Source organism: Adiantum capillus-veneris, chromosome 9, assembly GCF_014529385.1.
Source record: "Adiantum capillus-veneris isolate H3 chromosome 9, ASM1452938v2, whole genome shotgun sequence".
In the NCBI taxonomy this organism is placed as follows: Eukaryota; Viridiplantae; Streptophyta; class Polypodiopsida; order Polypodiales; family Pteridaceae; genus Adiantum; species Adiantum capillus-veneris.
The window spans coordinates 121,961,281-121,982,746 of record NC_140939.1 but is presented as its reverse complement, the minus strand read 5'-3'; the positions used below and the strand labels follow the sequence as shown (position 1 = coordinate 121,982,746).

The 21,466-nt window shown below is 47.1% G+C and overlaps 1 protein-coding gene across 5 annotated transcripts in view; it reads left to right on the top strand.

The window, feature by feature from the left end:
- The window catches only part of LOC147451105 (uncharacterized), an 82,150-nt gene that overhangs the window by 18,017 nt on the left and 42,667 nt on the right, over positions 1–21,466 (top strand). For 3 of the 5 annotated variants that reach the window (XM_086520066.1, XM_086520067.1, XM_086520068.1), the window contains exons 6-9: positions 8,846–8,996; positions 9,080–9,162; positions 9,268–9,361; positions 13,607–13,728. In XM_086520066.1, the coding sequence (XP_086376192.1) occupies positions 8,846–8,996; positions 9,080–9,162; positions 9,268–9,361; positions 13,607–13,728 (450 nt within the window). The remainder of the gene's footprint in view (positions 1–8,845; positions 8,997–9,079; positions 9,163–9,267; positions 9,362–13,606; positions 13,729–21,466) is intronic. The other 2 variants (XM_086520069.1, XM_086520071.1) reach the window with 1 other exon arrangement.

Genomic DNA, 21,466 nt, shown 5'->3' with positions numbered 1-21,466 from the left:
TGAGAAGATCCAGCATGAAGTGATGTACCACATAGTCGCCAACAACACTTGGCTGGCCACTACTACTCTGCCAGCCAAAGAAAGTCGTGCTGAGCTCCAATGTAACAACTTTCTCCTGATAGACAGGAGAAGGGGAGCAATCTGTTGCTTGGGAGACAAGTCCAAACCAACCTGACAGCCCAAGTACCGAACTGCAGTCCCTGGGGGAATCCACCTAAAACCCTCTCCTGGCATCCAATCGGGTACAGGAGCACTACCAACCGAGAAAGCCACTGTCTTTCTCTAGTTGATCAGTGTGCCCGATGCACAACAGAAGGTCTCCAGAGCCTGCTCACACCTGTGAAGGTTGGCCTCCTGGCCATCTAAGTACAAGGCTGAGTCGTCGGCAAACTCAGCGTCCAGTAGCTCATCTCCCCGAATAGGGAGTGCTAAGCCCCGTAGACCAACCTGCTGCGACACTAAAAACCTGCTCATTGCCTCCGCATAGAACAGAAAGAGGAAGGGGGCAAGAGGACAGCCCTGTCTGACCGAACGTGTGAGCATGAAGCGATCACCTCTACCTCCTGCCAAAAGTACCTGACTGTGAGCCTGTCTGTACAAAGCTGACACCCCTTTGATCCAAGCATCTGAGAAGCCCATCCTGCGTAGAGTGCCCTCTAGGAAGTCCCAGTCAACTTTGTCGTATGCCTTCTCAAAATCGAGAAGAAGAATCACTAGGTCCTCACCACGAAGCCGTGCCAGGGCAGAAGCCTCCCAAAAAGTAACGATGTTGTCAAGGATACTGCGCTCCTTGACAAAACCTGTCTGAGTCCCATGTATAAGGCTCTCTAGAAGTGGCTGAATCCTCAAACTCAGAGCCTTGGCAAGAATTTTGTAGGCTGAGTTGAGGATGGTGATTGGGCGCCACTGTCGAATCTCATCCAAGGAGCCACCCTCCTTGGGAATGAGGTAGATCAGGCCGTCACTCATGTTGTCAGGCATCACTTCGGTGTGCAAAATGTACTGAAAAGCACTACAGAGATCTGGGCCAAGGAGGTCCCGATACTCCAAGAAAAAACTGGGAGTCAGCCCATCCTCACCTGGACAACTACCCCGGGGGAGGGCTCTAAGAGCCGTGTGCAGCTCCTCAAGCTGAAGTGGTAGCTCAAGCCTCTCACGCATCTCCTCAGTCACAAGACAAGGCATCTGTGCCCAAACCTGCTCCCTGCATGCATCCTGACGCTTTGACTCGGACTCTGCAGACAGTGACTCACGGTAAAAGTTAGTAGCAACTGCACGCATATCCTCGGGCTCAGAAGCAACTGTCCCGCCGGGCCTCCTCAAGTGACTGACCTTGGCATGCGAATGCCGAGGTCCCACTGCCTCAAAGAAAGCACCAGTCACTCTGTCGCCCACTTGGGTCCACTGAGATGCCTGTCGGTGGAAAGCAAACTTATGTCGCCTCTCCTCTGTGCTAACAAGCTCTTGTCGAGCCTGTTGTAGCTGCTCCTCCAACCAAGGACTGTCTGGATGCTGCTCGTGCATCCTCTGTAACGAAGCAATGCCCCGTCTGAGACGCTGCTCCTCCTCTCTCGCTGCAACCCGGCGAGCCAGAGACTCTTGGAGAAAAAAAACGGCTAATCTGAGCTAGGCCTGAGGCCACTTTGTCAGCAGGAGAATCCTTCCTGTCCAAGCTCTCTGTCCAGAGAGCCTCTACGCGCTCTCTAAGTGCTGAGTCCAACAAGACCCTCTCTGGGATGCGAAGCATCGTGCTCCCACTCCTCTGCCTGTCTGCCACTGTGAGGATCACTGGTGCATGGTCCGAGAAGGAAGTCCTTGCCAGAATGCCCACTGTTCCTCCCAAGTCACTGAAATGGCCACTAGTGTAGAAGCGATCTATCCGTGATAGATTCACTCCTTTCACTCTGCGGTCCGAATGAGAGAAGGCAAGGCTGTCTGGGGGCCTCACAAAACGAGAGTGCTGCCAAACATCCGAGACCCTCAGAGTCATACAAAACCTCTCTCAAGCTGCTAGCTCAACTCCATGCAAAGTAGCATGGCTACCACCAATCTTGTCAGAAGGGTCCTCCAACATGTTGAAGTCCCCTTCTATGCACCAGTGTTCTGCCTGCGGCAGAGACTCAACTATCCGTGACCAAAACTCTGCTCGAGCACTCGCCACATTGGGCGCATAGATGTTCAGGAAGTCCACTAGGCAACCCTGAATCTGCATAGTAAGCCCTGCCTGACACAATAATTCCTCTGCCCACAATGGCCTGTTGCGAAGAGTCCGCAATAGTCATACATACCCCACCCTGGATGCCTCCAGGTCCAAAAGCAGCTGACCAAAAAGTATCATATCGTCCACGCAAGAGCTGACCACAACGTCTAATGCGGCTCTCACACAGATGGTGCTCCTGAAGCATAAGGAGATCAATCTCTCCTCCCACAAGGCAGCGCTGAAGCTCTTGATGCAGTCGGCCCCGCTGACGCTAAAACTGGGGCCCAACTAGTCCCTGCACGTTCATGAGACGATCCTCACGGGGAGCGAGAGAGAACAGATGCTGCCGCAGCTAGACGGGCTATCTTCGAGGCTGGCTTGGATGGGGAGTAATCCGCATCCGAGCGTCCTCTAGATAGGCGTGACTGCAACGAGTGCCTGGCCCAAGTCCAAGCAGAGCGAGCCGTACGTAAAGCAACCTCCTCTGTCGAGGAGTCCTCATGAATGTATACATAGCATGGGAAGCACTGTGTATTGGCAAAGAAGTAAACCACAATGTGTTTACATCCTGCTGAATCTGGAGGTGTCACCGCAAACTTGGCCAATGGCCACAAAGTCTGAAGCATGTCTGTAACTCCTAGTTCTCCCATGTGGTGAGAGAATTCTAGGACCTGTGTGTGCAACCATCCCAACACTAGGTCGAGAGTCCACTCTGTCTGGTCCCTACCGCAAAGGGGAAAGGAGAAGCCAACTGCTGAGTCCAAGGCCTCTATCCCCCTAGCTGCAAGGAACAGAACATGGACCCTGAAGCAGGCTGCCTCATGGTCTGCTGAGGGGTCACCGAGAAAACGAGTGAAGTCGTAGTCGAAGAAGTCCCATCGGCGCCGGATGTCAATGCTCGTCAGACCATGAGGGATAGCTGCAAGGGGAGACGTCTGTACTTGTAGAGGGGGCCGCAAGAAAGGCTGTCCCTCTCTCGCCAAGCGACTCGTGGCAAAGGCGTTGCCAAGAGATCTCCTAGCAGCCGGAGAAGGCCCTGCCCCTTGGGACGATTGTGGAACTGAAGCGAGAGGGGGGGGAGAAGGAGCAGGGGGAGCGGTGGAGAAGAGGAACGGGGGGGAGCGGCAGAGGTAAGAGGGGTGGGGGGAAGAGGCGGCGGGGGGAGGATGAGGAAGAGGGGGGGAACTCTTGGGGGGGGGGGGGGGGGGGGGGGGGGGGGCTGTCGAGGGTGAGCTGGGGGGGGGGGGGGGGGGGGGGGGGGGGGGGGGGGGGGGGGGGGGGGGGGGGCTGTCGAGGGTGAAGCTGGGGTGGGGGGGAGCAAGGACCTCATCCTGCTCAAGAGGACCAAACCGGTTCCCCGTGGGAACCCATTGCTGCTGAGTAGGCGCCTGAAGACCACTCTGAGTGCCAGGTTGTCGCTGTGGCCCCTGTCGTCGTCGACCACGGACCTGCTGCCATCCCTCCTCCGCTAGAGCCCCAGGCTCAGAGGGTGGCTCTGCATGTGTGCGCTGTCTCTGTCTGTGTCTGTCTCTGCTGGCCAGCCCTTGCAGGTTGGGGCTGAGGCTATGGTGTAGGTCAAGGCCTCCTCCGTGGACAGGCCTTCGCTAGATGGCCCATGTGTCAACAAATGAAGCACTGGTTCGGGAGGCCCGAATACTCCACACTCTATCTAAACCAACCCCCACTCACCCGAGGCAGAAGAATAACCTTCGGGAGCGTGTGTCTCTGACCAAAACGCGAACTGAGGGAATGCCAGCCGCCTTGGCAGCCACTACTGAGGCTGCCGTGCGAGGTGTCTCCAGGACAGTCCCAATGGCTGAGCCGATCCTGGAGAAAGTGGTAAGTACTCCCTCCACAAACCTGGAAAGCAAACGGAGATGGGGATGTCTGCCTCCTCTACTAGAACATCCGAAGCAGGGTCGAAACCATGTCTCCACGGTCGAAAGTGGGCTCGTGCTGCTCGGATGGTCAATGGACTCATGGCGATCACCTTGGACGCCATCTTGGAGGTCTCAAACTCGATTTGATAGTAACCTTGTCTGAGTATTTGTACGTCCAAGATCTTGCCCACCTCTGCAAGGCGGGCCTGGAGAAGGTCACGCAACTCTCCTCTGCTAGGTCGGGTGTCGAGAATCTTGCAGATGACAGAAGTCGCCTGCAAGCGCTCTACCTCTGCGGCTAGGCTCGCTTGCTCTGTCGGCGAAAGAGCAAGTCGAATGGTGGGCTCAGCGGGGTCGGGCGAGGGGGCTTCGACGAGTCCCTCCGTGGCGGAGCTGGAGCCTCCATTTGTGTCTCTTGTTGTGGCGAAGAAGCGGACGGTGAAGCGACTCTGCAACCGACGCGCCGAGCACTCTCCAAAAAACAGTGCTGCTAGAGCCAAGTGCAGGAGGATTCGGGAAAGAAGAAGACGAGGGGGAAGATCGGATAAGGTGGGCAGTGTGCGGGATCTCAAGAGGCAGTGGCGGGGGTGGTGGCGTGAGAGGGGCAGCGCGAGATGGGGCAGGTGGTCGGTATGCGCACAGGGGGGGGGGGGGGGGGGGGGGGGGGGGGGGGGGGGGGGGGGGGGGGGGGGGTTTCAGCAATAGCGAGCAGAGATCCGTGGTTGTAACTTTAGATTACGGATTTCTTTTGACCACCTATTGGGCAGACAGAGGGGCATACCACTCAACAGATCCGAGATATCACCCACACCAGAGGTACGTTGATCAATTGAGCTACTGAGCTAGGGAGATTTAAATGCCTGCGGCTGGGGGTACCTCACAACATCGACGGATACTACGACAGAGGATACAGATCACTCTAGCTCGACATGCGAGACACCAAGTACGAGTACTTACCATGGCAGACATCAACGATATTCTACAGCGATCAATGTAGTACATCCTTGGATAGCGCTCGATGGTGGACATCCTTGGACCATGATGTCGATACACTGAGATTGTACTACCCACTGTTTCACTGTCGCATACTTTATAGTGCTACACAGTTGTGAGCTGCTTAGATTCGTGATAGTAGCCATTTACTCTCTATTTTATTCCATTTCATTTTATTTTGTATCCTAAGATTGTATCAGATTCATGATGACTGCACCTGTTTGATCTCATTGGTCATTTTGGACTTTTGAAGACGGCTAATATAACATTTCATCTCATCTCTCTCTCTCTCTCTCTCTCTCTCTCTCTCTCTCTCTCTCTCTCTCTCTCTCTCTCTCTCTCTCTCTCTCTCTCTCTCTCTGAGCCATACCCCTTGCACTCCTAGGCCCACCGAGGGGGGTGACCCTCAGCAGGCTGAGGCAAACCGGGCCCGACAACGCCCGCGGGCTACTAGAGGCATGGCCCCACGACTCCACCGCATACAGATCGAGGAGATCCGGACTCGAGCACATCGAGCTTCGAGGAGAGACGAGCGAGATGATGGCTCACCCAGAGGCGTTCATCAGGGCAGCCCTTGCTCCTGACCCTTCCATGTACTCCTTTTTACCCCCCCCCCTTGCCCATTAGCACAGGATGGAGCTAGCTAGATTGATGCATTTGCATGGTTGTATTACTCTCATCATATAGACATGCACATATCCCTAGTACCAGAGCTCCACCCATCCCCATACATCTCATCACCCACCAGACGTCCTCTCTTTTATTTTGTAACAATTTGAACTAATTTGTCTTTTCTGATAGACACAGGACATACACACATGTATACATGATTCGTCTCATAGGCCGACTTTGGCCTCACGTAGATGTTAAAAAGATTTCTTTCTCTCCCCCCCCCCCCCCCAACACACCCACCCACTCCCACTCCCACTTCCACTCATGCTTTAGAGCAACAACAGTTTCCATAATTTACAACATAAAAGCATGTGCTTTTCAAGGAAAAATAAAAAGCAGATGCTTCTTTAGGATCGGCAACAAATTAAGTGCTTATGAACAGAAAGGAAAAAGCAAGCACTTTTCGGGGAAAAGCAAAAAGAAAGCACTTTTTGGGCACTAAAAAGCAAGAAAGGACAAACAGTTTCCAAATTTTAGAGAGAGAAAATCAGCTCTGTTTTAGAGAGAGATACTGCTGAGTTTTGAGAGGAATAAAACAGATGCTAGAGAGAGGAAATTGGCCAAGCAACAAAAATCAGTTCCCAACTAGTAGAGTGAGAAAGCGATTCTGTTCTATAGAAAAAACTGTTAGAAAAGAGAACAGTAGAATTAGGCGCAAAGAGAGAGTATTAGCACTCTTTAGAGAGAGACAAGGGACTTAGAGAGCAACAAACTTGCTAGGGCTCGGAGGTTGGCATCGGCTACCTCTCTAGATTGAGAGAGAGTGTGACTGGTAGATAAATGTATAGATCGATTGTGTAAGGTGCAGCGGATGAGAATGTTGAACTTTGCCCAAGATGAGTGCTCCGAACTGTGCTCAAGGTTCCTTTTACTTACGGAAGGAAGAGCCTTCCGTTCCTTTAGTGAGAGAGTGCAAGTGATCACAAACAAAGTGGATAAACACTGTGAATGAAGGTGCTGAAACTGAGAGATAGAGAGAGAAGAATACGACACCAGAATGTTGTCAAACCCTCCTCCGAAGGCCCCACTCTCTATGGCGAGAGCGGTTTACTATTGATTACACAAATCTCTACAATGCAATGGACTTGCCGACGATGTCGACGATGATGAGGAGGACGACGAGACGGGCTGAAATTTGAAAACGCTAATGGCTGAAATCTGCAAATCTTTGATCTGCTGAATTTTGACTCTCTGTCGGTGACGACGGCGACGACGACGACGCGCTGAAAACGCAGATGCTGAAATCTGCGTTTTCCAGGCTGAATCTGCAAACGCTCGTTGATCTGACCGTGCGGCAAGGATCTGCTGCGGGAAGGTGAGATCTGCGAGGTTTGGGGCTTGTTCTGCGGTGTCTTGATGCTGAAAACTGAAAACGCTGGTCTAACTGCTGGTTTTGTCGCGGAGAATCTGTAAAACGCTAGGTGGATTGCTTGATGCAAAAACGCTAGGGCTGATCTGTGAACTGCTGAAAAAACGCTAGTGGATCTAATGTGCTATGCTGTCGCCAGGCTGCTGCAACTACAAAAGGCTGGGCTGAATTTGTACTTGAAGAAAACGCTGGCTGTTCTTGGCTGAAAATGCTAAGTCATCCGCCAGGGGGGTCTTGTTGAGAAGGTGCACTGTTGGATGTCAGGTCCCTGCTGCCTCTTCTGCCCAAAAGTGCTAGCGCTAGGGTTTCTTATATACTTCCTTGTAAAATTGCCCTACCCAGTTTCCCAACAAAAGTCACTTAAAAATAATAAGTGAAAATTGGCTAAAAGAGGGAAAATAGGTCTAAACTGTAAAAATGCTCCTGATGGGTTCGATGGTAATCTGATGATCATGCTGTGTGCAACCAAAGGATATGCATCTACTCTAAGTGTCTGGACATGCACGGCCTGCGAACAGACTCACAAAAGTGCCAGAACACTTCCTAGGCTAGACTGACTGAACTGAACTGAACCCTTGTCATGAAGTAGCTTGTCCATGTACACATAGGGTTAGATGTGCACGTGGCAGATTGCATCTCTTTTTACCCAGACGGAAACCCTAATCCTAAACCCATATTGTGCATGGTTTCCTTTGTATTTTTTGCCACTTATGACTCGTGGAAATTGTAGTCTTTGATGATGGTGGCGATTGTCGGCAGACAAAATTTCAGTCAATTTTTATACCAGATTGAGAATAAGCCTTTTGAATCTGAAAGAGTCATCCAAGTGCTAGAATCAATTGCAGTCAGCATGATTCATCTGTTTTTTTTAGATACCTTCCAAAGGGGGTCGGGGCTGTCCTCATGAAATCTGGCCCCCATTCTTTGTAGAGTCGTCTGTTTCCTTTATGTTTAAGCTTGATCACACATGCACTCAAAATTATGCTACTGTTAGAATTTCTGCAATTGTTGTGCACTCACAACTTGACCAAGGTCCAAGACATCAAAAGGCATATTCATTCCTTGGGCTCCAATAGATATTAGTAGATATTAAATCTCCCTATCTCTTTCTCTCTTTGTTTGTCTCTGGTAAACCAAGCACCATGCACGGGCACTCCAGACTGAGAAATGGTTCTAGAATTGCTTCTTTGTAGTTGAAACGCCTTTATGTATAACTTTGTTTAGACATGGTGACACCTGTTTCACTCTAGGTCGTTCTTTCACATAATTTGCCGATGAGCATATCATATATTGCAGCCTGGTGGACAAATAATATTTTTCCGTGTTTAAAAGGAGACCTCATAAAATGTGCACATCATAATTTATCAGGTCACCCATGACATGCAGCTTCAGTGTAAAAGAAGCAAAGATGAGTGATCTGCAACATGAGTGCATGAAGCTCAAGACACATGCAGGACTTTTTCTTTAATAGGATCTTGAGAAACAAGGATAAAGAGTACTGGATTTTTCAATGAGCTGGTCTGTAAATCACAGTTATGTCATCTCTCGAACCATCTTGGCAAGGCAGAGCCTTTTGGCAATGACTAGCCGTGTGATTGAAACGAGGACTGCCTGGTTTCAGCCAGGCTTAGGTGTTCTATACCTACCTGGTGTACAAGGAGGCAAACATTTTCAGCCCTTAAGCTTTTGTTGTCTCTTTTCTTTACTGATGCCCTCATGATCTGCATGCAGTAAAGCTGGGCGTTGGCGGTTTTAGCCAAGGTGCAGCAACCAGCATGTATACGACAGCATGCTCTTTCATTGGGTCCTACAGTGATGGAACTAGTTTTCCATGCAAGCTCAACATTACTGTTGCGATCAGTGGTTGGCTGCCATCCACAAAGTACTGTAGCACAAGTTTGCTCAATGCTTTGCTACAGCTTGATGGAGCTTACTGCTTATTAAAGTTATTTACTTGGTGCTCAGAACCATAGAGAGTCGTTTGAAGGAGAATCCAGAAGCTATCAAGGGAGCGAAAGATTATTCAATTTTCTTGGGTCATGGAACAAGCAAGTGGTTTGATGATTTGGAGCGCTTTTATGAAATTTTACTGCTAGTGCTTTCCTATTATGCGGGCATGTGATTTCTTCAATATTTACTCGTTTGGTGCACAGGTGATGAAATTGTACTGTACAAGTTTGGACAGAAGTCTGCCGTTGCTCTGCAAGCTTTGGGTTTCAGCAGTCTCGTCTTCAAAACATACAAAGGGTAATCTTCACTTCTTTACAGGGATGCTTCATTCTACTTAGTTGATTATTGTGTAACTTTTATACATTCAATTTTTGGCCAGTTTGATGCTCAAATAGCATAGCTTACTGTTCTTTTCTTAGCTAATATATTCACTCGAAGGGCGTGTGGATGCAAGACCATGAGCCTTGATGAGTTCTCTTTACATGTGAATCATTTTCACAAACTCTTGTAGAGGTTTCTCTCTTTCTATACATTTGAGGTGCTACAATTAATGAATGGGTGTATTGCCCTTGAGCGTTGTCCAAAGTGAGTGGCTAATGCCTGAACCCTCTCTGTCATGCTACTTTGCGAAAATTGGTGTGAGCAATTATTTGGTCCCAATCCGGCTGTTGCATCGTCAAGGGCAATGGCCGTGGCCATGGCAGGATATCAACTGTAGGCTGTCTGCTCGATGTCCTATTCTTCATGACATCAAGGACATCTAGCGAGACGAGCAGGGATTTATGGGTGGCGCAGGACAGCACTATACTCAGTTTGTGAAGGGCTGCCTTTGCTTAAAGTAATAACAAAACCACCCAAGTAACTACGCCAAGCATCAGGGCAGCTGAGAGCTTATGGGCATCCAGAAGCTTCTCAAGCTTCTTGACACTTCCTTGGAGGGGGAATCCTAATGATTTTGGAAGATCTCACTCATTTAAAAAGAATCCGTTTAAAGAGGCAAAGGGGGAAGTGTCTCGAAAAAAGGTCATTCTTCCTTGTGAACATCAAAGTGCATCTGTCGATGTGCTGAAACTCCTTGGAAAAAGGGGGACTAATGAGGTTAAGAAAACGAGAGTTCTTGGTTATTAATATAAGTTTGTTATCAGCGAAATCTGTCTGATTACTAAAGGTAATATGTATGTATGTGTGTGTGTGCGCGCGCGCCTTATTTTATGGCACACAGCGTTCCACTAATTTAATTGCACACATACAACAGTTTGCCTGCTTTCACTGCACTCATTACGCACTTTCCACACACAGTTCTCACCTTCATCATACACTCTCACACACATCCTTTGCATTAGTCTCCTGGCACTCTTAGACCGCCTCACTTTCTAACACTCTTTTTCACTAGCTTGGGTTTTGAGAGGCGAGGTAGGGAAGGGTCTTAACAACTGGGTTCAGATAAAGAAGGTTCCGTTGGCACTGTCTCTTGAGTATTAGGGCACCATCTTTTTTCATCTCAAAGGAGCTTGAGCTGAAGATAGGTGGTCGTATTGAGGGCCTCTCTCAAAGAGGGGTTGTCAGCCGCTTGATCGGATGTTCCTATGCTTGTGTCAACGTCCGAGAGTGGCTCACGTGCACTCTAGTCGGTTTGGATGAAGGCAGAGTGGAGGACATTATCTTGCTTGGCAGAGGTACTTTCATTGCTATTTTCTTATCATAGGAGCTTGCATCATAGGGTTGTCAGCTGCAGTCCTCCCGGCTTCAGGGACAGAGTGGTTTTTCTGCATCTGTGGTACGAGGATTTTACATTAGCTGCTTTTGAGGACAGATGTCAGGTTTCAAAATTTCTTGTTGAAATAGCTTTTCCAGAGTTGCGTGCACAATTTTGATTGCTAGACATGTTGAGGCTGATGGGTTCTATCGTTGGCACACCTTTCATGTTTTCAATACAGAAATAGCTTTTCCAGAGTTGCGTGCACAATCTTGGTTGCTAGACATGTTGAGGCAGATGGGTTCTATCGTTGGCACACCTTTCATGTTTTCAATATAGATCCAGATATTTGTGCCATCTATGAAACTGGCTACCCCTTCCACAGTCTTTCCAGATACCATCACTTTTGAGTGGAAAGGGGTGTTACGGTTGCAGAGGATTGTGGTTATGGGTAGACCAAACCAGTGCCTTAGATGTCATGAGATGGGGCATCGGAGTGAGAGTAGAGACAAATTGGTTGCACGAGGAGACAACCCTTACAACCACAACAGACCCAACAGGGTTCTGCACAGCAACAGGGCCCTACGTGACTGCATGATAGAGATTAGAGAGGTCGGAGTCAGTAGCATAGAGTTCAACAACAGCACAATGTTGCTCAGACACAGAGACAGAGATAGACACAGGCAGGCAGACATGTACAGGCACAACCTATCTTGTTTACAGACGGGTAGTGAGACAGAGGTTGGAAGAGGGGAAGCAAGCCCCAGATAGACCTTCTGAGGAGAGGTGTCACCTTTTGGCTGCTTAAATGGTAATTGTGGACCAAATTTTATGCTTGCATTGGGAAAATAAATGATATTACCTCATGAATTGACACCTCTTTCTAGGTGTTATTAGATCTTATGTGCCGTTAGATCTTGAACTTTGAGTTCATGCGCGGAGTGATGGACTTGGCTTTCGGCTTGGACTTGTGTTCACATGCACATGCCCGGAAAATTGAAATGCCTCGTGCATGAACTTTCCACAAGGTCTGGTACCATCATGTACTTGCACGAGACCATCTTCTAGTTATAGGCTCATGAACGGGGACCATCCATGTACCGGTGTTGCATTGGGGGAAACGGGGACGCCCGCCTGAAACTGTGCGTATGTTGTTTGCTGACACATTTTGTGGCTTGTGAACAGGTGGCAAGTATAACCCTCCTTTTGGGATAATAAATATTAGGATTAGAGCCTTGGGCAACCTATAAGTCACATAGAACATCAGTAAATATGTGTTCACTTACATTTTTAAATTTTTAAGTGGACCTGCCCTCTCCTCAGCAAACTGCGAGCTGTGCAACCCCACCTGCAGACACCGTGGCCGCAGGACTAATACCTTGCCCCAGGATGCGCCATTGCCATGTTTGCTATCGAGCCCCTTCTGTTGCAGCATGTGGTGGTTACGGCCTTGCTGAAACATGCGTAGGTTGCGGCTTTGTTGTGCCCTTGCCTTGCTCGTCCCTCGCCAGCGTCGTCGCAACCTATGCCGCGCCCCCAACCTGGTTGCACGACTTGTGCCCGTCTGTGCTCCCCCTGCTGCAGCCACCCCTCATGCTCCCGTTGCCTGAAGCCCCTGCATAGAACCTTGCCCCGGCTCTCTGTCTCTCCTCGCCAAACTCCATCTTTTGCCATCGCCCTGTTGCCCTCGGTGCCGCTTTGTGTTGGTGTGTGTGTCTGCATGGGCGTGAGAGTGTGTGCACGCGTGTATGCTTGCTTGCTTGTTGTGTGCATGCGCGTGTGTTTTCTTTTCTGTTTGGTTCTAGTTCAGGTTTCATGCGTGAGTTTGTGTTCGTGGGCTTCTGGGTCGGTGGCCTTCAATGTGTCTCTTTGTCTGTGTGTGTAGGTTTGGCTGTGTGTCAGTGTTTGTCGCTGTGTTTGTGTGTTACGCTTGCATGCAGGGCTTTGCAGTGCACCTGTGCTTCTTCCTCAGGCTGGAATCTTCTCAAGCTGCTCTCTCCAGCATCTTCCGGTGTCTTCTCGCCCATCCTCCTACCTTCGTGTTTAGTTTCTTCGTTGTGGCTTGGTGGTCTTTGGTAGCATAGCTGCCCCCTTACCACTTACTTGGAGGACTCTTTGCTCGAGAGCTACGAGGTGCCTATCTTCTAGAGGCATTTGTGGACACCTTCTCCGCCTAGTTACTTTTACCCTCTCTAGGAGGGGTTTTTCCCCTGGTTTTTTCAATTATCTAGTTTCAGCCTATGGGCATTGTGTTTGAGCTTTTTTCGTTTCTGATAAACATCAGCTCTTTAAAGGTTCTATGCCTTCAGGCAGGTTGTATCAAGTTTACTTCCCTGCAGGTAGGCACCTTTTGGGTGCAGAGAGAGAGAGAGAGAGAGAGAGAGAGAGAGAGAGAGAGAGAGAGAGAGAGAGAGAGAGAGAGAGAGAGAGAGAGAGAGAGAGAGAGAGAGAGAGAGAGAGAGAGAGCTGCAATTATGAAACCTGTTGCGCTCTACTGCAAAACCCTAAGCTTGTTGCTGGTTGTCACCTTCAACGTAGGCCTGCCTCAGCTGTGTTTGTCGTTGCCTTCAGCCCGGGCTGCTTGGACCTACATTCGTCGCGTGTTGTTGATTCCTCCTTGTCCGTTGCCCCGCCTGCTCGCATTGCCCGACCACCTGTGTTTACACTCCTGCACTCAGACACACATACTCCCCCCCCCCCCACCAAACACACACACACACACACACACACTTCAGTAGCTTGGCTGTTTCCTTTTCCTGTTTGTTGAGGGGAGAGGAGGGTTAGGTAATTATCTAAGAAGAGCTGGAGCACAAGATCGATGATTGCATTGAGATTCTCTATCTCAGAGACGTGGTCTGTTGCATGGTCGGATGCACCTACGCTTGGGTCAAGATCTGGGAGTCGCTGGAGTGCAGTCTAGCCGCTTTGGATGAAGGCATAGTGGAGGACATCAATCTATTGGACAAAGGTACTTTCATTTTTGACTTCTTATCACAGGAGCTTATCTCTAGAATCCTCAGCTGCACTCCTCTCGATTTTGGGGACGGATTGATTGTTTTGCAACACCCGTGGTATGAGGATTTTACACTAGCTGCTTTTGAGGACAGGTATCAGGTTCCGAAGTTTCTTGTTAAAATCGTTTTTGTAGAGCTTCCTACACAGTTTTGGCTACAAGACATGTTGAGGCAAATGGGTTCTAATTTCGGCATACCATTTCTGTGTTCAGTACAGACCTAGACATGTGTGCCGTCTATAATGGTGGCTACCATCCCTTCCACAGAGTTTCCAGATACCATCACTTGTGAATGGAAAGGGGGTGCTACACTCATAGAGGATCGTGGTTTCAGGCAAACCGAACCAATGCCTTAATGTCATGAGATGGGGCATTTGGTGATGGATTGCCCAAGGACGCCAACAGAGAGAGATGGGCCATAGGAGGGGACAACCTTCACAAACCACAACAGCCCCAACAGAGCTGTCACAAGGCGGACACCACGTGCCAATAGAAAAGAACAGACTGGACAACTTTAAGCACTTCAAATAACAAGTGAAGTGAAATAGAGAGAGACGACACGCGACACGGAGTGGCGGAATTCCACCCCAGAGAGTATTGGCCGCAAACCTTGGCGCCCCTTTCGGTATTTCTTTATATTGCATCAACCCAGTACAAGCCGGTACTCCAGACTCTGCACCTTCTCCAGGAAGCATGCTAGAGAATGAGCCCTAACCTCATATTTAAAGGCCCTTGGCCTAAAAAGCAGGTACAGTAAAAAGCTTTTAAAACTCAAAAGCTTCTCTGGTCCAAAAGCAAAGCCAAAAGCTGCCAGCGCAAATCACGGAAATCCGTACAGCTGCCACGTCATCAGTCAGCGCAACACGCGAAAATCTGCCCTTAGGGTTAGGGTTTCTGCAATTTTAGGGTTTTTGGTAGCAGAATTAGGGTTTGCAAGTTTTAGGGTTAGGGTTTTCAAAATTAGGGTTTCAGCAGTTAGGGTTTTTGGTAGAAATTAGGGTTTGCAGGTTTTAGGATTAGGGTTTCCAGAATTAGGTTTCAGGCAAGAATTAGGGTTAGGGTTTCTGCTCCCGGGCAACCACATCATCACTTTGTGACACTTCTTCTGTTACTTGTTCTTCTTAGGGTTTAGGTCCCTCGGCCGATAGCTCCATTCTTCAGTAGGTCGACACGTCAGCAGTTTGTTACATCTCCCCTTCTTGAAAGAGAGTAATCATCCTCAATTACAGCATATCTGCAAAACAACTCAAGTTAGCTCAAAAATTTCCGAGGGACATTTAGAGGGACAATCAGTTTGCTCTTTTTATTAAGGAGTTAGCTTCTCCTTTCTGCTCTTTTGATCAAGGAGTTAGCTTCTCCTTTCTGCTGTTTTGATCAAGGAGTTAGCTTCTCCTTTCGTCCAAATCGGAACTCTTGATATTCCGGCGTAGTAAACTTAGCCATCACACCCAAACCGTACTGATCTTCCACGGGTGTCTTGATGCACTAAAATTACATACCCAGGCAATCTCATCCAATTAGGAATATTCAGTAGTTGGCACATCACAATGCAACACAAATGCTCACATATGCATGTGACAAGACATAGAAACATAAAGCCGCCGATGAACACTCCCCCCGCAAATAACCATCCAGGTCCGGGCCATGTGCTGTTCAACGACTCCCTCATCACTCCTCTCGCAAATAACCTAAAAAGGTCCGGGCCATGAGATATAGAGGCCTTTTACAACCAAACGCCCCGCAGACCGCAGCGTGCGTCGTTTGGAGGTGCTGAGAGTAACCACTGCTCAGACTTCTTAATACTCCTCCCGCATAACCATCCAGGTCCGGGCCATGAGTAACAACAACAATACCCCCCCCCCCCGTAAATAACCACAAGGGTCCGGGCCATGAGTAACAACAATAATACTCCCCTCGTAAATAACCACAAGGGTCCGGGCCATGAGTAAAAACAACACTTTTCAATCATTCAATACTCCCCTCAAATAACAAGGGTCCGGGCCATGAGTATGAACAAGCATTCTCAAACATCATTTCTCACTTCTCCACCCGGGAGTAAAATCACCAATCATTGAAATCAGTATCAAACCAGAGTCAAACAATTCAAATCGGCACCAAAGCAGGTTCAAAACAGATAGCATCCATTTCAAACAAATTACAAACAGGATCACCAAACAAGTTCTCAAACATATTTGAAACTTAAAAAAACAATCTCGACATCAGTTGAGCTCGAAAAGTCGATCAACTTTCCATCCTAGAACCTGCACCAAAAATTAGGGTTAGGTTCATTCCGTAAGGTCGTAGCCGAGCACAGCATGGTCTATCAGCTCTTGGACAGACAATGTTTTCGTTGGCGGCGATGGTAGTCCCAAGATAGCAATTGCATTGGATCTCCAAGGTCACCTGCTCGTGAAGAGACATCTACTGAAAGATGTCGTGAAATTTCTAGTTATTATTTGCTAGGGTTTCCATGGCAAGCATTTCAGGATACCCCACTCTGCCAGAAGTTGCACTCCGAAGGAAGATGTCAGAAACCATATAACTTCGGGCAAAAATTTTCTTGAAAGCTTGCCAAGTACTTGGAGTATGCTGCTTGGTAGCTGTAGACATCAACATCTGCATGGCACTGCTTCTGAGACTTGAAACAAATCTAGATCCTTCTCTTGCAAGTGATCTTAATTGGCTTATGCCATGTAAGACACTGCGGTGAAGACGGGAGCGCACCCGATGCGCGATGAAGTAAGGGTGGGGGTCGCTAATAAGTCCGGGTTGGAGGGCAAAGATACCTCGATTTAAAATTCCAACACCTCTGTCTGCTCTTTTGTAGGACCGGTATGCTTTCAAAACAACACACGACTGATGCTCTGATACCACTGTCACAAGGCGGACACCATGTGCCAATAGAAAAGAACAAACTGGACAACTTTAAGCACTTCGAATAACAACTGAACTGAAATAGAGAGAGATGACACGCAACACGGAGTGGCGGAATTCCACCCCAGAGAGTATTGGCCGGAAACCTTGGCGCCCCTTTCGGTATTTCTTTATATTGCATCAACACAGTTCAAGCCGGTACTCCAGACTCTGCACCTTCTCCAGGAAGCATGCCATTAGTAGGTCGACACGTCAGCAGTTTGTTACAACAGAGATGTGCACAGCAGCAAGGCTCTGCGGGACAACTTGATAGAGATTAGAGGGGTCAGAGTCGGTAGGAGCAGAGTGATTAGGAGCAGCACAATGTTGATCAGACACAGAGACAAAGATAGTAGGTAGGTAGGGATAGGCACAATCTATCCTTGTTTATAGATAGGTAGCGAGATAGAGGTTGGATGAGGCAAAGCAGCCCAAGACAAACCTCTTGAGGAGAGGGTACTATTGCAAGATCAAGAGGAGATTTTAGAGTAGGTGGACAAAGGGATAGAGCACGCGGACTAGTAGTCGGTGGCAGTTTTGGATTAGCCTGAGTTGCCTCAGGACACCCTTGGTGATTCAATCATAGGTGTCTCTTACAATAGGCACTATTGAGGGTTTGCAAGAGAGAGAGTCTTCTCAATTTGCAGAGGAGTTTTACTATTCAGCAGGTTCTGCATCACTAGCAAATGTCTTGGTATCTGAGATCTTTCTTGCATAATTTTGGAGATGTCAAGAGGGTGTCACATTTTCCTTGGTCCAAAGAGAGCTCCCAAGATAGATTGGTTGTACATGAGGGTTCCTTTTGACAAGGGACGCTGCTTATGATACCATACATTAGGAGACAATGGTCGAGGCCAACTACTTTATGGATATCAAACAGGAGTCAATTTGTCACAAAAGTAATGATGTTGCAATATACGCGTGGCCCAGACTGGAGAGTGAGTGCGAAGAAGTGATGACATGGCAAAAATTTCCGTAATCGCTAACGTGGCAGGGTGCAATTTGCGGTCCGATTTTTAGCCTGCCACGTGGTAGTTTTGCGTAGCCAATTTTGAAGGGATTTTTGGGGTGCCTAATTCTAGTGGAGGCTTTTGAGTTAGCGCTAGCTTTTGGTTACAGTTGCTTTTTGGCATAGGGCCTTTAAATATGTGCCTTGGGGGTTGGCTCGACAGATTAGTGTGTCGTCACACAGAGCAGAGCAACCTCGCAGCAATCGTACTGTATGCTTATCAATATATAAAGAAGTACCGAAAGCTGCGCCAAGACTCTAGGGCCAGTGCATCTGGAAGCGGAACTCCATTGCTTTGTGTCTCGACTACTTTGAGTTTTGACAAGAGTTTCTATTCTATCTGTGTGTTACTGAAAATTACCATCTTGTTAGCGCCAAGCTGGTTACATTGGTATCAGAGCTTTAGCTGAATCCGATCCGATTTTTTTTGCAGCACTCGCTTTGGGCTTTGATAGAGATTCAGATCAGGAATGAGAATTTGTCCCGCCGACCATTTTGCAAGAGGATGATTTCAATTGGAAACAACAATAAGTCAACTAGGATTCATCTGATGAATCACTCAACGACTCTCTCAAAGAGGATCAGAAATCCATAAATCTTCACTGACAATTGCAAGTGAGCAGTTGTACAAAGAGGTTGATGAAGTTTGTAAGAGATCTGGCTTATGCACAGTATTTGAAGAACCACCCGATCCCAAAATTCTATGATATATGGCGGAAGGCTATCAAACAACCTCTAATGTTGGCAATGGAAGGCAAAGCAAAGCCGAAGTCAGATAAGAAGCACTCTCTTTTGACAAAAGAGGACATTGAACGCACGATGGAATAGAAAATCAATGAGTTAATGAAGCATTGGAATACTTAAGAAAAGAAGAAAGGGCGACTCTTTCTCCGGCTATTTGGGCTGATTGTCTACATTTGAAGAACTTGTAGAGAAGGGATCGACACTACCGACGTGTTCATTTCGAAGATTGACGGGAGTCGAGCAAGCATAAATATTAGAAGAGGAGATCGAGACGAGGCAGAAAGAGCTACTGACGCTCAGACATTGATGTTACTTCTTGTGACGATTCTAATTCATATACTTTTGGTAATGTCTACGACAAGAAGAGGAACCACATGATTTAGGAAGCTAAGCATGACAAATTTGAACGGAGAAGGGGAGAGAAGAAATTCAAGGATGGGGGTTGAAGCGTCAAGTTTGAACTTTTTCTGGTCATAAGGATACCCATTGAGCTCTTTCTTTTATACAACAGTTTGATACTGCCTTTTCCGGAGGCAAATTCACAAAAGCCTTCAAGGTTCAAAAAGTAGCTTCCCATTTCAAAGGGAATGCTCAGACATGGTGGTCCACACTCTTATTGCATGGTAGAGCGCCAAGAACGTGGGTAAAGTTTTAGAAGTTGTTCTCTTCTATTTGGCTGACTCCCTAGTTTGAAGCAGATGTATTGACGGCTTGGAACCACTTAATGGACGAATATCTTGACAAAGAATGAGAGATTTAGGGACACGTTTTTACTGGTGGCTTCTTTTAGAAAGGTCTCCATCTTTAAGGAGCAAATGGAATGGTATTGTTAGAACGTGTTTCGTTAGAAGTTGTTGTGTGAAGTTTGATTTCTAGGATTAAGTTTTTAAGATGTCTTATCCTTTTTTTGCTTAAAGTTGAGTACTTGTTTTAAGCCAAATACGTTGCGTCAACTTATTTTACACATGCCTTTTTTAAAAACATTTTTAAGTTAATAATGTTTTGTTTTATCTAGTTTTATTTCGTAGCAAACAAAGTGATTTAGTTTGTTTGTTTTTGTTTTTCTTTTCTTTTCTTGTGTCCCTTGCTTTTATAGTTTTATGAGTGCTTTATTCCCTCTTATAATTCGTGAGTTCAGACTATTCTGAACTATGAAGGTATATATATATATATATATTGTTGTGGCTTACCTAAAGAGATACAGAGAGATATTGTCTCAAACAATGGTCTTCTAGCATTCAGAGACTCAAGGAACATGCAATGGATAGTTTCTGATTACGAATAGGGTGATTGACTTATGTTGCAAATGATCCAATGAGTAAGGCTATAGAGAGATGCATGAAAGGATAAAAAGAAATCCAAGATGAAGAAGAAGAAATCTTGCACCCCACATAGGTTTGTAGAGTAAAAGGCAGAGTACTACAAGCAAGGAAAATGCTTTGGGTGTGGAGAGACAAGGCACATCTTGGCGAAGTGTTGATAGGAGGAGATGAATGGAGACAAGCCAGAATCTTCGAAAGCGGCAGAGCAACCAACAAAGAAAAAATAACCAAGGCTGAACCTATTCTAGATTTCATGGGGACACATGAAGGTCACCATGATTGCAACATTGAGCTCTGCAAGATGTAAGGCAAGTTGTAGTAGGACCAAGAAATGCTCATCTTCTTTGACACTTATCTTCTTTGACAGTGGAGCCAAGCCAATATTATTTGGACTGAGATGGCAGATCGATCAGGGGGCCATAAATGGATGCAGAGTTGGCGGCACAAGGCATGAAGTTGTTGTAATGACTGTCGTAAGCTGTGGCTACACTCTCAGGGTTACTTAGGGCATGAGGACTTTAACATCATGCCTCTGGAAGGGTGCGATGTTTTGTTAGGAATGCTGTGGCATGTCCAAAGCAGAGTAATAGTGGACTATAGGGCAAAGAAAATCCAGCTGAAGAATAGAAAGGGTCGGGAAATAGTGATTGATGTAAAACTGAAAAGCGAATCAGTACCATTGCATCAACTTCGGCCATTTCTAAATTAATGAAAGCAAGTCTTTTAGTGTACTCGATCTTTTCAATAATGTGGATGACAATAAGGATTCCAATTTGTCAGATTTAGAGCTGGAGCGGCGCCGATTGTTTTCCGAGTTTTTGCTTGGCAAGTTACTACGTGAAAGACCAAAGGATCACACCATAGGCCTGATTGGCAATAGTGCTCCAAATAGACCCCCTTATAGAGTGAGTCGAGCTCAACAGGAAGGTATCACGAGCCAAGAACAAAACCTTTTGGAGGAATGGATTGATCCAGCACAATACATCACCTTTTTGTTCTCAGGTTTCTTGTTTAGAAGAAAAATGGAGGTTGTGCATCGATTATAGGTGATCACCATCAAGAACAACTTTCCAATACCCAGGATCAATGATATACTTACGATTGCGCAGTTCTTCTTGTTTTAAGAGAATTGATCTTAAAGGTCTCTATCATCAGATCAAGATCACTCCTGGAGATTTATACAAGGCCATGTTCAGGATGTCCTTTGGATTGTACGAGTATTTGGTGATGCCTTTTGGACTCACGAATGCTATGGGTCCGATCTTTAGGGAGTAGCGTCACTTTGTGGGAACGTTTTTTGATGAAATCATTGTTCTCTCTTGATTTGAGATAGAACATAGAGAGCATTTATTGAAAGTGTTTCAGGCATTAAGGCAGCACATATAAATGCGACTTCCAGAGATGCACTTTTTGTGAGCAGAAGGTGTTAGTATGCTGCAGTTCGAGATTTGTTGACTCTTTGGAATGTACATGATGTAAGGAGCTTTTTGGGACTATGTTCTGACTATAGATCGTTCAGAAAGGGGTTCCTTTCTCTCGGGGACCTTTATAGATTACGGCTTTTGAGAGAGTAAAACAAAAGTTGACTACACGGCCAATGTTGAAGTTACCAGATCTGTAGAATGTTGGGTTAAAGGTCCAAATGACCTCTTTTATGTACATTTTTAAAGGTTACTAACCTTTGGCAAAGTTCACATTGAACTTG